Source organism: Larimichthys crocea, chromosome X (assembly GCF_000972845.2).
Source record: "Larimichthys crocea isolate SSNF chromosome X, L_crocea_2.0, whole genome shotgun sequence".
NCBI classification, from domain to species: domain Eukaryota; kingdom Metazoa; phylum Chordata; class Actinopteri; family Sciaenidae; genus Larimichthys; species Larimichthys crocea.
The window spans coordinates 19,631,061-19,646,770 of record NC_040020.1 but is presented as its reverse complement, the minus strand read 5'-3'; the positions used below and the strand labels follow the sequence as shown (position 1 = coordinate 19,646,770).

Genomic DNA, 15,710 nt, shown 5'->3' with positions numbered 1-15,710 from the left:
ATTTATTTGTTTTAGGTATTTATCTTTTACTTTTTATCTCTCTCTTTATCGTTTATTGTTAGTTATTGTCTTTTTACTGCTGGTTTTTATGGCATTGAATCTGTTATGTTTTTACTTTTGAATTTACATGATTATTGTTATCATTATTATTATTATTATTATTATTATTATTATTATGATGATTATTATAAGACTTGAATGAAGAACGCATGCTAATGTCGCTGTTAGCAAAGAAATCACAATGATGCACCAAACATTGTTTATTATTTATTTTCTGTGTTTCACTTTCTAATACAATTCTTATTTCTGTAAAACATGTATTCCAAAGTAAAAAAAAGAAATCATCACTGTGGCCTCTTTACAAATATGATTTTCTATCAACTAGCAAGAAGCATTTAGTTTCATATGTACAGCATGAAGTCATCAACAAGTCTGCAGCTTTCATGAATGTATTATAATACATGTAACTGCTGTTACATGTATTATATGTATTTGTAGATATTTGTATGCTAACACTTATCTAAAATGACACATTCACATGATTATGATTAAGATCAGTACACACAGCTGTATCCTGGTGTCAGGTTTAGCAGCTATCAGCTCTCCTCATGCAGATGGATGGCCATGTAGTACTGCAGCCATGATTGGACCAGCCCGCTGCAAGAGACAAAGTGCATTCATTCACATTCCACAGCCTAATATTGACTGTAATCATGAGCATTCTTGAGTTTATGAATCCTTTACAAATCTAATCATTAAAGCCTGAATGAAGTCAGACTATAAAGACAGTTATCTTCATTCTAGAAGTATTATGAGCTCGATGAATGTTACTAAAGATGAAGTTGAGTTGAAGTGACAGATCAATGTTCTGTCTTACCTCTGGCATTAAGGTAGATGCACGGATAGCTGCTGGCAGAGGACTGTGAGCTCCAGTAGCTGTAGCTGAAGGAGCTCTGATCCACCCACCTCCAGCCCTGGACACAAGACACATGAAATGTAACAAGCTGCAGACTTCTACTCTCACATTTTCATGTCCATGCAGCTGAACCAGGATGGTGATTCATGTGTTATGTGGTTTGATTGACACATATGTGTTGACATGGATTTATCTTTTTATTAAAGATGTAAGAAGTCTGATAACCTGAAAGTAGAATCCTCCCATCCAGGCGTAGGAGCTTCCTGCTCTCTTGGTAAGATCCTGGAGGAAAGTGTAATCAAACACATCATGGACAGAAGCCAAGGAGGCTCCCAGACTGGCACAGTAGGCCTGGAAGGAGGTAGACACACATTAGTGACTGTCAGTTTGTCAGATAAAGAGCAGAGAAATACACTTCGGACTACAAGTGTGTCTTTAAGTAAAGAATTTAAAGTACCGCAGCACTGCTCCAGGATCTGCCGGAGCTCACGTACAGATAGCAGCCGCTCTTGTATCTCACCCAACCAGAGGGACATGTGAAGAAACGACCTGCAGAGGAGAGAGAGGAGCACATCATGACTTGAACACATCACTTGATTTCACTGTGTCCATGGACAGACTCAGTGTTCAATGTTTCATTCAAGACAACAAACCTTGAGCTGATGAAGCCACCTCTCCAGCAGATAACATGTCAGGCTCTTCCTCTAAAAGACAAAGTCACATTCTGATCACAGTCTATCACTAATATGACCCACGATGGAATGAATCTTTCTTTCAGCTTTTTACCTTCATGAACAAAAACTCCAACTTCATTTTGTCCCACTGAGACAGAAACAGAAAACACAAGCTCTGTTACAGTGTGCTGAGCTACAATGTGTTCATCACATCACACAACACACATTACAGTCGTTTTCTGTGTGAGAGCAACTTACACTGGTTGTCCTCGTGCAGCTCCTGTGGTGCAGCTTCAACAGCTTCCACTGAGAGGAAAACACAAAACATCTATCTCTGATATCATTGATTGATTTATTACAATATTCAAACTAGAAAGTACAGAGCCTCATGTGCTATAAAAAGAATTACTGACATGAAATCCATTCAAGTGAGTGTTACACCAACAAACCCAAATGAAGTGTCATGTGTTTGAAGGAGCACTCAGTCATGTTGTGTTCATATAAACAAGAAGACTTTTAAATATGGACCTGTGATCTTCACAATAAAAGGGTTGGGGGGGGCCTGCTGCAGCTGTGATAGCAAGAACGCTGCTGAGCAAAACAGAGAGGAGCAGGAGAGCCTTCATGATGAAGATGATGAGGAGGATGAAGGAAGATGAAGTCTGAATGTCTGCTGGGAGTCAGAGACATCAAAACAGTTTAAGAATTTACTAACATGGAATGACAGAGAGAGAGAGAGAGAGAGAGAGAGAGAGAGAGAGAGAGAGAGAGAGAGAGAGAGAGAGGGTGTCTTACCTGTCAGGTAAATGTGAGCTGATGTTCAGGTATGAGGTGAGTGATGCAGTGATGATGAGGAGGCTGTCCTGCTCTTTATATACACGGCTGTGGCTCACAGGCAGAGCGGGTCGTCCTCTAATCAGATGACCGGCAGTTTGATCCCCCGGCTCCCCGGTCTGCATGCTGAATTGTCCTTGGGCAAGATACTGAACCCCAAGTTGTGCCATCAGTGTATGAATGAGAGTGGTCGGAACACTAGAGAGGCGCTATATAAGTACAGTCCATTTACCATTTACACCTGAACCACAGGTAACATGGAGCAGCACGTGAATGAACCAACTTTGATCTTTGAACACAGTCTGTACGTGAGTATGTTTGTCTTCCTGTTTTCTCTAGAAATAATAGTGATATGACTGTGTCGTGGAAATTCGTTAAAGACTGAGAACACGATCAGTATTAAATGAGAGTTTTATTCTTGGCCAAGGAGAGACAACAGTACGACTACAAGAGTCGCAAAGTCCTCTCTGCTGATAATACATTCAACTGCTCCTTTTGTAGACATTTCTCCCCCTCCCTCTCCTCTGAGGTAATAAAAGAGAAACTCTAAATGCAAAGGGGGGGTTACCCTCGTAAATATCTGCTTTACTCCCCTTCTGCACCGTGGCTGGTACCAACATCTCTGGGACAGAAAGAAATGTCTACACTCAAACATATATCAACCCATCAGGAGGCAGTCTCCTAGATAGGACAAAGTTCATACAAAGTTAAACATAAAATATAATTGTAAAATAAAGTAAGCATAAAATAGTAAGACAGAGGTTAAAAGAATTTTTCCACTACAACTGATACACAGCTTACTGATATGATAATATGATACAATAAAGTGGATGATGTTTTCCTCCACAGAAACACATCTTACAACTTTCTCTCAAATGTGATGTGAAACACAGTTGAAGGTGAACCATGTTATTAGTAAAATGATCCATGTTATTTATTCCAAGTGGAAATGCTGTGGTCAGCTGCCTCAGTAGAGAAACAAATCAACAGTGCTGTGTGAAGTTCACTGTATTTAACATGAACTACAAAACAAACATCTCTGCCACATATTATCACATCTATATTCTGCTGCTCTTAGCATCGCTCTACTTGATCCTGGATGTCTTTTCTATTTGTTAATCATATTGGTGTATGGTACAGTATTTGTGCACAACATTTGTGTTGCTCCTCACCTTCTCTAAGGCAGAGCAGCCACCCTACAGACGAAACTCATTTTGACCACTTGTATCTGCAGTGTCATTGTTTCTGTCTCTACAAAAGCTCATGGACATGAAGTGAGAGGAGTAACATAAATGGACAAGTAAATCTAAAGCTTTGTCTTATAGCTCAGCTCCCTCTTCTCCACAACAGTCCGGTACAACACCCACATTACTGCTGATGCTGCATCAATCTGCCTGTCCATTTCACATCTTAAATAAGATCCTGAGATACTTCAAGTCCTTTGTTTTGGGCAAATTCACTCTCAACCCAGGGGGAACAATCCACTGTTTTCCTGCAGACAATCAAGGCCTTAGACTTGGACGATCTGAATCTCATCCCAACCCAATCACCCCCTCTAAGTTTCTCAATCATCGACAATGTGAAGGTTGACCTCTCCCAGTAGAACTATGGAGTCCTGAGACAGAATCTTTTCCAGGACTTCACCCAGAGACTCCAAGAAGACTCTGAGCTACTGTTCAGTGCATCAGTACACTGATGTGTGAACAGTCGTTCAGAACCTTCTCCACAGCAACTAAATGGTCTCTGGAAACCTGCTTAACTCAAGTCTAAATGTATTCATTGACTGTCAGTGGCATGAAAATGTCACAGATCCTTACTGTGAAGTTATATGTCTCAGAACTTTTCTGTATGACAACATGAAAAAAAGAGATGTTGACCATTTGCAGCTCTGTGCTATCTTGTTACATGGTGTGAGCTAAACCATCTACAGCTCAATGTGACAAGGACCAAGGAGCTGGTAGTGGACCAAAGAAGGAAAAAAACACAGATAACCCCTATCTCCATTCGTGGGGGCCTCGATGGACATTGTGGAGGAGTACAAGTACTTGGGAGTGTACTTAAGCAACAAACTGGACTGGAATAAGAATACTGAAGCTGTCTACAGAAAGGGCCAGAGCCACCTCTATCTACTGAGAAGGCTGAGATCCTTTAATATCTGCGGGACGATGCTGAGGATGTTCTACGTGTTGGTGGTGGCAAGCACTATCTTCTTTGTCGTTGTGTGCTGGGGCAGCAGTTTGAAGGTAGCCGAAGCCAACAGGCTTAACAGACTTGTTCGTAAGGCCAGTGATGTTGTAGGGGTCAGATGGACTCGCTGACTGTGGTGTTGGAAAGGAGGATGCTGTCTAAGGTGCGGGCTATTTTGGCCAATGACTCTTACCCACTCCATGAGGTGCTGGACAGACTCAGGAGCACCTTCAGCCAAAGACTGCTGGTACCAAGATGCTCCACAGAGAGACACAAGAAGTCTTTCCTACCTGTGAGCATCAGTCTGTACAACTCCTCCCTCAAAATATCAGACACTCCAAGTCAAGTCCAGTAGCCATCGAACTGGCTTGTGGATTACATAAGTGAAATATGCCACAAATGCATACTGCACTTTAGCAATCAGTGTCTATTCTCTGTACAGTCTCTCAAAGACTAAATTCGTTATAAGGTTTTAGATTTGCATATTGCATAGTTCACTGTTACTGGTTTTATTTAACTGTTACTGGTTCTATTTAACTGTTATTTATTTCAAAGACTCAATTCTTTATAAAGTTTAGATCTACATATTGCATAGTTCACTGTTACTGGTTTTATTTTACTGTCACTGGTTTTATTTAACTGTTATTTATACATGTGTATATAGTGTGTATATAGTGTTAAAATAGGATATTGTATAGGTGTATAGGGTTAAAGTTTTGTTTTCTTGCTATTGTTTTCTTGCTATCACTTACTATTTCACTTACCATTTGGGAGCTGCTGCAACAAACACAATTCCCCTGCAGGGATTAATAAAGTATTTCTGATTCTGAGCGATACTACAAACCTCATTTGTTTGTAGTCTGAAGGTCATTTTAAAAGACATCTCCCTCGTGTCCTTGAAAGTCATTTGATGTTTGTCTGCGTATTAAATCCATTAATCATTCCAAAGAACATTTATTATGACTCATCTGATGTTTTCTTTATGACACACAGGAAATATTTCTACTGTAGAATAACAACAAGGCCAGACTCGTAAAAAACATGTGAACCTGTGGAAACCACATTTACCCAACAACAACAACTACAACAACAACAACAACAAAGTTTGTCATGGAGTCCCACAAGGTTCTGTACTTGGACCACTTCTATTTAGTTTATATATGCTTCCTTTAGGGAACATTATTAGGAATCACTCTATCAATTTTCATTGTTATGCTGACAACACCCAATTATATTTATCGATCAAGCCTGATAAAACCAATCAGTTAACTAAACTCCAAACATGCCTTAAAGATATAAAAAGTTGGATGACCTACAATTTTTTTATGTTAAATTCAGACAAAACTGAAGTTCTTGTAATTGGACCCATACACCTCAGAAACTCTCTTTCTAGAGACTTAGTTACTTTAGATGGGATCACCCTGGCCTCCAGCTCCACCGTAAAGAATCTTGGAGTTGTTTTTGATCAGGATTTGTCCTTTAACGTCCACATAAAACTAATCAGACGCATCGTGTCTCACGAGAATGCAGAAAAACTAGTCCACGCATTTGTTACTTCAAGGCTGGACTATTGTAACTCTTTGTTATCAGGCTGCTCCAATTAGTCTCTTAGGACTCTGCAGTTAATTCAGAATGCTGCTGCACGTATCAGAATACGTGCAGCAGAGATCACATCTCTCTGATCTAGAATAGAATTTAAAATTCAAAGCTCTTCATGGTCAGGCACCATCATATCTTAAAGAGCTCATAATACCTTACTACCCCTCTAGAACACTGCACTCTCAGGATGCTGGGTTCCTTGTGGTTCCTATAGTCTCCAAAAGTAGATTGGGAGCCAGAGCTTTCAGCTATCAAGCTCCTCTTCTGTGGAACAAACTACCATTCTGGGTTCGGGAGGCAGACACAGTCAACACTTTTAAGAGTAGACTTAAGACTTTCCTTTTTGATAAAGCCTATAGTCAGGGCTGGCTCAGGTCATCCCTTAGTTATGCTGCCGGGGGACTCCACTTTTATCATTCATTGTCATTTTATCAGTCATTGTAATTCATTGTCATTTTATCATTCATTGTAATTGTACAATATGTTTGTGTTGATTTGTCCTGTACATGTGACATCCATTGCACGTCTGTCCATTCTGGGAGAGGGATCCCTCCTCTGTGGCTCTTCCTGAGGTTTCTTCCACCTTTTTTCCCTGTTAAAGGTTTTTTGTGGGCAAGTTTTTCCTCACTGGAACCGAGGGTCTAAGGACAGAGGGTGTCACTCCCTGTACAGATTGTAAAGCCCTCTGAGGCAAATGTACTTTGTGACTTTGGGCTATACAAATAAAATTGATTTGATTTGATTTGAACAGCAACTACTACAACAACAACAACAACATCAATGATTGAAATAATAATCCTCTCTCCTCCTTCACTTTCCTTCCTTCCACTAAACGTTCAGGACCTCAGAGACTTCAATGTTTCACATGGATCCTAAGAATTCCTTCAAATGAAGTGTCCTTGATTTTTAAGGTGGTATAAGCAGGGTTACTGGAATGACTGGAGTATTTTAGTGCTGATTTGAACACAGAATAAAAATGTGTTTGTCAAGTGGCTGATGAGGGACATTGTTCATAATGAGGCAGATGAATCTCAGTAGGATTCTTCTGAACCAGGTCCTCTGTGTGTTTGACACTTTTGGCTCCTTTAACTTCTCAGTGTCATCTTTGAACCCCTTGAAACATCCATTGCACTAAACAATCAATATTTATTGCTGTCAGTGTTTCAATTGTGTCTTTGTCCTGTTAACTCACTTGACTCAAATGAACCAATAGGAACAGTTTGAAGGTGACAGAGAAAGAGCATCATGGCAGACATACTAAACAGGAAGTGGAGTATATTCCACCTTAAATTCAAACCTTCATTTATAAACATGCAGACCTCACTTAGCTGAAGTTGCTGTAATATTAACATGCTCAATTAAACATAGAAAGAGTTGATTTGAGTTTGTTCCAGTTGACATGTTGGACCTGATGGCTGACATAAACATATCTGCTCTGGGTTTCAACAAACTCTGCTTGGAAGACATCAAAACCAAAACTGACCTCAAATCAGCTGTAAAATGAAACATAAACAAAGAGTTCTCTAGTAGTCTGACCTTTAAATGTAGAAAACTGATTTAAAACAACATACTGGAGGCCTCCTCATGTGTACTGTATACAGTACATTGTAGCAGATATGAACCAAATATAATAAAGACGTGAGTTTACATTCAAATTGATTCAGCTTGACTTATTGCTTCAGAGGAAAATGTGAAAAAATCAGATGTGAAGGGTTCAAATGTCTGTGATCAGACTGGAAGTGCAGATCTCAGTTGTTCCTGATCACATGTTGTTTCCTTCACTGTTCAACATATCGTCTTTTCTTCATTTGATTCTGCTGTAAGCTGCTCTGTGATCACATCCAAACAAAGTGTTCATGTTTCACTCACTGTTTATAGCCAATACTGTCAGAGGACGTTTCCTTATTGTCTCAACAACTCCCCCAATTCAATCCAGATAAGCATTTTACACAGCAGAAAAGACAGTGAGCGCACTCCACGGAAACGCCGCTGTGGTTGTAATGTAGTTTATTATCAAACAGGGCCAATGTTCATAAATCAATGCTCCTGTTATTGTGGCCAAAATATCATTAAGAGCCTCATAAAGTTACAAGTAAACAAACAGCACCAACACAAGCTCACGTGTACATGAACACACAGTAGACTGAATGAGTTGAAGTGCATTGTTTTTGTCTCATAAACTGGTTGACTTTGATACTGAATTCTTCTACTTTCTAACAGTGATGGAGGATGAACTTGAAATCATTTGACTTTGACACTTTTTGTTCTAAAGACTCTCACCATCTTGGAACATTTCAGTCATTAAGTCACAGGACACTTTTTGGTGTCTCATCACAATAGTATCTGCTGTTGAATGACCACACTTTTGACAAGCAGATTCTACCCTCAGACTGTGAGACTCCGCAACTAAAATAATTAAAAATTAAAATAAAAATAATTATTAATTATTAAAGTATTTCTGATTCTGATTCTCATCATCAGCACTTCACCATTTAGCATTGTTTTTATGTTTTTTTTTTATTATTCACTCATCTGCTGTATCATCATATCTTTATTCTGCAGCCAGTAGCTCTTAGCAGCATTTTTCTGGGATTTATTTATTATTATAGCACCAAAACCATGATTCAAAGCATTTGCTCTGAGATGTATCTATAGGACATTATTTGAACTGCTTTGACACAAGCCTGGTAAAGAAAGAATTCTGCTTTGTGAACCTGAAATCACTCTTCAGACTACAGCTCTGAAAGAAAGATCACACATTGTTTCATCAAAAAAGGCTTTAGTAAATCACTTACTTAACATTAAAACATTTTAATTAATCAGGAACGTGTTCATCAGAGGTCATAAAAAGAAAACTATTAGATCACAAAGAGAGAGATAAGAGAGAAATGATTGTCATCATTCAACAGATCATATTTACTGGAAGCTATGCACTCTTTTTTATGACAGGAAATCTTCTGTTTTTTCTTTTCTTCCACACTAATTATCTCTTATCTCCTTATCCTTCAATCAGAGTGGTCAGGACTCTGCTCTGCTTTTCCCAACACTCCACAAACTTTAACTCATGATCATAAACCTGAACCAGAGCCAGGAAACAGCATAATATCCTACATTTATTCACACTATATCTCTCTGATGATTGTAGTTCATAGTTACGGTTTTACAGTTAAAACAAGGTTCATGAAGTTTAATAACTGATCAGTAAGTCAAGGACGTGTTTATCAGAGGTCAGAAAAAAACCCCTATTAGATCACAAAGAGAGAGATAAGAGATATGATTGTCATCATTCAACAGATCATATTTACTGGAAGCTATGCACTCTTTTTTATGACAGGAAATCTTCTGTTTTTTCTTTTCTTCCACACTAATTATCTGTTATCTCCTTATCCTTCAGTCAGAGTGGTCAGGACTCTGCTCTGCTTTTCCCGACACTCCACAAACTTTAACTCATGATCATAAACCTGAACCAGAGCCAGGAAACAGCATAATATCCTACGTTTATTCACACTATATCTCTCTGATGATTGTAGTTATAGTTTTACAGTTAAAACAAGGTTCATGAAGTGTGATCACTAGAGATTAAACTGATCAGACTCAGCTACAGTATGAAAAATGTTGCTTAAATTTTCTTAAAAATGTAACTTTATGAAAGATCTTCTTCTTTTAAACAAAACCACTGCTCCAAACTCCCTTTAAAAACCTTGAATTTAAAGTATGAAACATTTGCCCAAGTTCAGGCTGAGCACACCCTCTGTGTTCTGAGAGATTGCTAACTATGAACTCTTTAAAGACACCTTCCCAGCCTACAGGGAGTGAGAGCTCTATACTTTTAGATTGCCGGGGAGGTATCATTTTAATTCTGCCTTGGAGAAACCTGAAAAATGTCTTTGAAAAGCATCACAGCCAATCAGTTATTTCCCAAATGGTGCAGTACCTACTGCTATAGTAGATACATTTCCACCAAAATCTATGAATGAAACCATTACAGGAGACAAGAAATGCATTTAGTTATTTTCCACTGCAGAAACAGTAACATTTCACCAGCCTCATCAGTGTAGAAAAGATTGAAGAAAAATATTTCATTGTTTCCAGAGATAAGACCCACTACAGCCGTGTCGTCAGAGAACTTGACATTGGCATATTGATACTGATTTGAAACCACAACAACAACAAAGGAGCGGTTTCAAAGAGTTAACATGCTGTCAGGAAACAGATCAGAGTTCAGATTCAGGTCTGTGTGCACACTGCAATCATCTTCCAGTACATAAGCTGAGTCATAGTCAAAGATCATCATGTTCTACCACACACGCCAGCATACATGTGACCGGTATGGTTCAGGTGTGTGTATATAAAGAGTGCAGCAGCCTCCTGTCATCACTGCATCACTTAGCTACCTGAACAACATCAGCTCACATTTACCTGACAGGTAAGACACCTGCTGAATTTCTTTTCATTCAGTGGAGCTCATGGTTCTGCTCTCTCTCTCTCTCTCTCTCTCTTTGTATATTTATTGGCAGTTCTCCTTTCTCCTCAGAGAACAATCTGTTGATCGTCACCATGAAGACTGTCCTGGTCCTCTCCATTCTCCTCTGTGCTGCATTTGCAGGTCAGATTCAACACAGACCATTCAGACAGAACACACACACTATCATAGAAAAAGACTGGGGTTGGCCAGTGGCAGCGGCTGAGGGAGGAAAGTCACATGCATACAGATGCACACACAGTGTAATACGTGCACGACTGTTCCCGACAGTGTTGTGTGTTTCTCTGCAGCTCCAGCTGAAGAACAGCAAAAGGCTCCAGAGGAGGCTCCCAAAGAAGAGATGGCTGCTGCTCCTGGTTAGTGTCCTCTTTAAAGTGTGTTAGAACAGAACCAGGTTAGAAAAGCTCATTGAACTGATAAAGGAAGTTTAGCACTGTTGGTCACTTCTCTTGTCTTAAGTTGATGTGATGCGTCAGTCTGTCTGCAGTTTGAAAAGAAAAATAAACTTGTGACTGTCAGTTTGATGTTCATGCGTCAGACACACATTGACTTTGCAGTCAGTACAATACTCACAAGTAAAAAGAGGTCTGATGAAGCTGTTGATGTTTCAGAGATGGAGGACATGATGAAGAAAGATGAGGAAGTATCTGTGCCAGTAGATTCTGTTCCTGAGGCAGCAGCACCTGAATGTAAGATCCACATCACTGTTTTCATCTTTCCTTCCATCTTTATGTTCGTTCATGAGTGAGGTCACCATGGCAACAACAAGAACAACTATCTAGTTTTCTTACAACTATCTTCCTCACGACAAAAGTGTCATGTAGAATGTCCAAATGTCAAACTGACATGCTTATAGGACCATAGCAGTGTTTCTGCATGTGTTCACTTTTTTAATGACAACCTGCCTATTCTCTGAAGTAGATCAGATACATTACAGACAGATGTTGGTGTCATTAGAACAGCTGTTTCTGCTGTGGGAGGCTGTAAACTGTGAGATTAGAAAGGATCTATTCACAGTGTATTTCAGTCAAAGTGCTCTGTTGAAGTAAAGTCAATGTTGTCTCTCTTCTGTCTCTCTGTAGCTCGTTTTAACTTCTGTCCAGACGGGTGGTTCAGCTACAACTCTCGCTGCTTCAAGTTCGTCAATTCTGCCACGTCCTGGTACAGTGCTGAGGTACTGCTACTGTAACACTTCTATGCAGAGATGTATAGTAACGAAGTGGAACTACTTAAGTACTGTACTTAAGTACTAAAATGCAGTATCTGTACTTTTTTGGAGTATTATTTTTTTCCCCACCTTCTACTTTTACTGCACTACATATTTTTGATGAATTTAATACTTTTACTCCGATACATTTTTCATGTGCTGAATCGTTACTCGTTACTACTGTGATGAATGACGAGGCGATATTGAACAAACTGCATTTATTGCTGAACGGTTTGGTTACAGGACTCGGTTACTGTCACTCCCCCGCCCCCTCGCTCTCGCATTCATTCAGACGCATTCACAGACCATGGGAAATCACAGAACTCGACCATGAACATTGTAACACTGTAACATTAGAAGTTGTGCCTTAATAAATATTTGAAATAATATAAACAACAGTACTTGTACTTGTACTTTTACTTGTACTTTTACTTTCAGTACTTGAGTAGCAATTTGCAATACTTAAGTACAAATGTTTTTGAATACTTTAGTACTTTTACTTAAGTATGGTGTTTAAAGAACACTTCAACTTCTACTCAAGTCAGTTTTTTGATATAGCACTTGTACTTCTACTCCACTCCTTTACTCCAGTACTTTATACATCTCTGCTTCTATGTTGGTATTGTGAGCAGTCAGCCCCATTAAGCTTGTACCCACTGTGTGTACCAGTGTGGATGGTGATGGTATCTGTTAGTTGTAAAGCCACAAAGACCCCTCTGTGCTTCCTCTGTCCAACAGGAGCATTGCAACAGCCTGGGTGCCCACCTGGCCTCAGCCACCAACCCCAGAGAATACAGCTTCCTCCAGCAGATGACACAGACAGCCGGTCAGAGCTTTGCATGGCTGGGAGGCTTCAACCTGCAGGTCTGAACTCATGAAGTAATACCACCTTAGTCAGTCCAGGTGAAACCCAGGACCTGGTCCAAAGGGGTCTAGACTTACTCTAGATGTATGTGAGAGCAACACTTCCCACACTCATCACTCTTTGTCTCTCAGGGCCGGTGGATGTGGATTGACCGTGAGGGTTTCTATTACACTAACTGGTACTCCCAGTCCTCCACCAGCAGCTACCCCTGCATCTACTTACGCTCCACCAGTAAGTCCACCTGTTTGATTTGTCTGAACAGCAACAGCAGCTAAACTTTGATCAGCTTTTACCTGTTTTAATGCTGATTCCTCACAGAGAATAGAACGTAAAGAAAACATAGTTGTAGCATTAGCTAATGTGTTAGTTCACATGAAATGTACTTCTGAATCTGCTATCTGAATGAATGGAGTGTTGATGTGTTTTCTCTTTGAAATCAAATTTCAGCTGGATGGAGTAACTCCCAATGTAGCTCTGCTCACCGCTTCATCTGCTCCAAGAACCCGTTCAACTGTTAACAAACATACTGAACATCTGGAGCCTTGGCATGGATGGAGTTTTCCATTGTGTATTTCTAAAAGGGTCAAATGAATCATTTATTATTGAATCGTTCATAAAATGAATTAAGATTTTTCAATGTTCAGTAAGTGTTTTACTAAAGCCTTTTTTTTGTTTGTGACTGTAGCAGTAGGTTTCTTTTCCAGAATAAAGACTTCTAAGAATGAAACAAAGTGTAATCTTTCTTTAAGAGCTTGGTTGATGAAGGTTGTCTAAGTCCAGCTGTAGTCTGAAGAGTGAGTTTGTGAAGCTTTTCAAAGTGTAGATTTATTCACTTTTTGACACTACTCAGAGCAATTTTACAAGGTGAAGTGCTGAGGATGAGTTGCAGAGTCTCACAGCCTGATAAGTGATTTTGTTCAGCAGCAGATACTTCTGTATCGCTTGTCAGAGGGCAGTAGGGTGAACAGGCTGTGGTTGGAGTGGGTATTGACTTTACGCCTCATGACCTTCTTATCTTTTATGACTGTATATGAAGCTGTTCTATCACTTGAGATCCACGGTTTGAACATCTGGGTACTTGGGGTAAAGTGTTTATCATGGGCTATCCATCAGAGCAGTCTGAGCTGTGTATCAGTCTCTGCAGTAGCTTCTGAGCTTCTCTAGTCTCTATATTGTCATACTAAATTAAACCACATTTCTCATGTTAATCAAGTAATAGTGTTTGTATCTTATGATGATATTTTTCTTTCATATCAGTATTATATTATGTAATTACTCATCCAGACACCGTCTAAATGATGGGGTAGAGGAGAAAGAATATTTGTACACACCTATCACCAGCACCATCAGAATCCAACGGAGAGTCAGATATTGTGAGGTGTCAAGTGAAGTAGAGGTATGTGTATACAATAAATATACATGCTGTTCATTAAAACACGGCATACAGTTACACACAGAGTTGTAAAGACCAGAGACAGTGCGCACACTACTGCAGAGTTTCAAAGTTGCCACCTACAAGCATGTGTATGTTTTGACCAAAGTCACAATGATAAAGTGCACAGCGACACAGTTTGGTGATAAACAACATACCCAGGTCTTAAAAGACAAGTGAAACCCTGCTGTGATGATATGTCTGTAACCTCGAAAATACACAGCATGCAGAACGGCTGCAGAACAGCTCCGCTCCGGATCGACTGCGTACTCTGCTGTCCGTCCGCACCCCAACTCACACATAATCAGGTGCGTCTCCGCCGGCCAACGAGCGTTGCAAGAACGCACAAGATCTCACGAATTCACGCGTAATCGCGCAATATTGCCGGCTGTAGTCTCTTTTACTCCTGCAATGACATTCCACACCGCATCTTTTTTCTGCTGTCCTTATAAAAAGGATGTGAGGTGTCATGAATGATTACGCCTGAAAACCCCTCACCTGTTGACTTCAGGTCGGCCCCGCCCATTATAACGTGTTCTTGTAATGAAACTCAATCCGCGGTGAACATGGAGTATTTTATTTTGAAAAATCAACCAGGGTTTTATTTTGTATTTTGTAGCTGATTTCCTTCCACGCACGGTCTGTTCTGTGCTGAATTTATGTGCCGTGCTCCGGCGTCCGTGAAAAATAGAAGCTCTGCGTATGTGTTGCAGAGGGCTGCCGGACGCCGCAGTCGTTCCGGAGCTGTGACGCAGCGGGGACGGAGACTGTGTGAGCTGACACATTGAAACTCCGTCGCCCTGGCGGAGCTGTTCCGCGTGCAGTGTATTTTAGCCTTTAATGTGGCAAGGATGAGGTGCAGAAGGGAAATTAAACCAAATTAAGAAAGAAACCGACAACGCCACCCGGGTACCACCACCCAGTCACCAGCACCGCCACCACCAGACTCCAGCAACTAAAAAGAAACAAATTAGTGGACAAATTACAATAAAAAGAGATAATCCAAAGTTAACAGAATGATAAATACACTAATCAAACCAAATAAAAAAAAAAACAAAAAAAAAAACAATTATAATACAAAATTATAATAAGCTAAACACTCCAACCAAGCCCTGGTTAAAACACAGGCATGATAAACGTTTACTGAAGCTGATCTGGTGCACAATACTAATCACACCGAGCACCAAACAGACGCACGTAGCGTGGAGCAACAATGTTTCAGAGGGAGCTAAAGCCTCAGCAGAAACAACGCACCGGAGGCGAAGCTTCAGAGGCGGAGCTTCAACGGAGACAAACAGTGTGGAGACAAAACTTCACCTGAAACAAAACAGCAGCGACCCCTGTTGTGGTGATTCAAACCACCCCGAATTCTGTAGACCTGATGTAGAGCAGAGAGATATTGAGTTTAAAGAAGACAAAGACAAGTACTCCAATTTCACCTGTTGCAAGAGGGAGAACACAGCTCTCAGTTCTTACAGACCCCGCGATCTGCACACCTTCACGCCCTGCTGAG

At 40.2% G+C, this 15,710-nt stretch overlaps 2 protein-coding genes across 3 annotated transcripts; one reads left to right on the top strand and one right to left on the bottom strand.

The window, feature by feature from the left end:
* Positions 1 to 563: 563 nt before the first annotated feature.
* Positions 564 to 2,469, bottom strand: LOC104939992 (ladderlectin-like). Of its 2 annotated transcripts, none has more exons than XM_027283609.1 (9): positions 2,386 to 2,469; positions 2,153 to 2,260; positions 1,849 to 1,896; positions 1,703 to 1,738; positions 1,570 to 1,620; positions 1,374 to 1,465; positions 1,142 to 1,267; positions 878 to 974; positions 564 to 657 (listed from the first exon to the last, which is right to left on the bottom strand). In XM_027283609.1, the coding sequence occupies exons 2-9, from the start codon at positions 2,214 to 2,216 to the stop codon at positions 587 to 589; spliced, it is 585 nt and encodes a 194-aa protein (XP_027139410.1). In that variant the 5' UTR covers positions 2,217 to 2,260; positions 2,386 to 2,469; the 3' UTR covers positions 564 to 586. The 2 variants fall into 2 exon arrangements, with proteins under 2 accessions (XP_027139410.1, XP_027139411.1); XM_027283610.1 differs by having other exon boundaries at positions 2,153 to 2,263; positions 2,386 to 2,437.
* Positions 2,470 to 10,541: 8,072 nt separating this feature from the next.
* Positions 10,542 to 13,484, top strand: LOC104938968 (ladderlectin-like). Its single transcript, XM_019269715.2, has 8 exons — positions 10,542 to 10,636; positions 10,745 to 10,816; positions 10,984 to 11,049; positions 11,305 to 11,382; positions 11,776 to 11,867; positions 12,639 to 12,764; positions 12,897 to 12,996; positions 13,213 to 13,484. Exons 2-8 carry the CDS (start codon positions 10,768 to 10,770, stop codon positions 13,281 to 13,283), a joined length of 582 nt encoding a protein of 193 aa, XP_019125260.2. The 5' UTR covers positions 10,542 to 10,636; positions 10,745 to 10,767; the 3' UTR covers positions 13,284 to 13,484.
* The last annotated feature ends 2,226 nt before the right edge of the window (positions 13,485 to 15,710 follow it).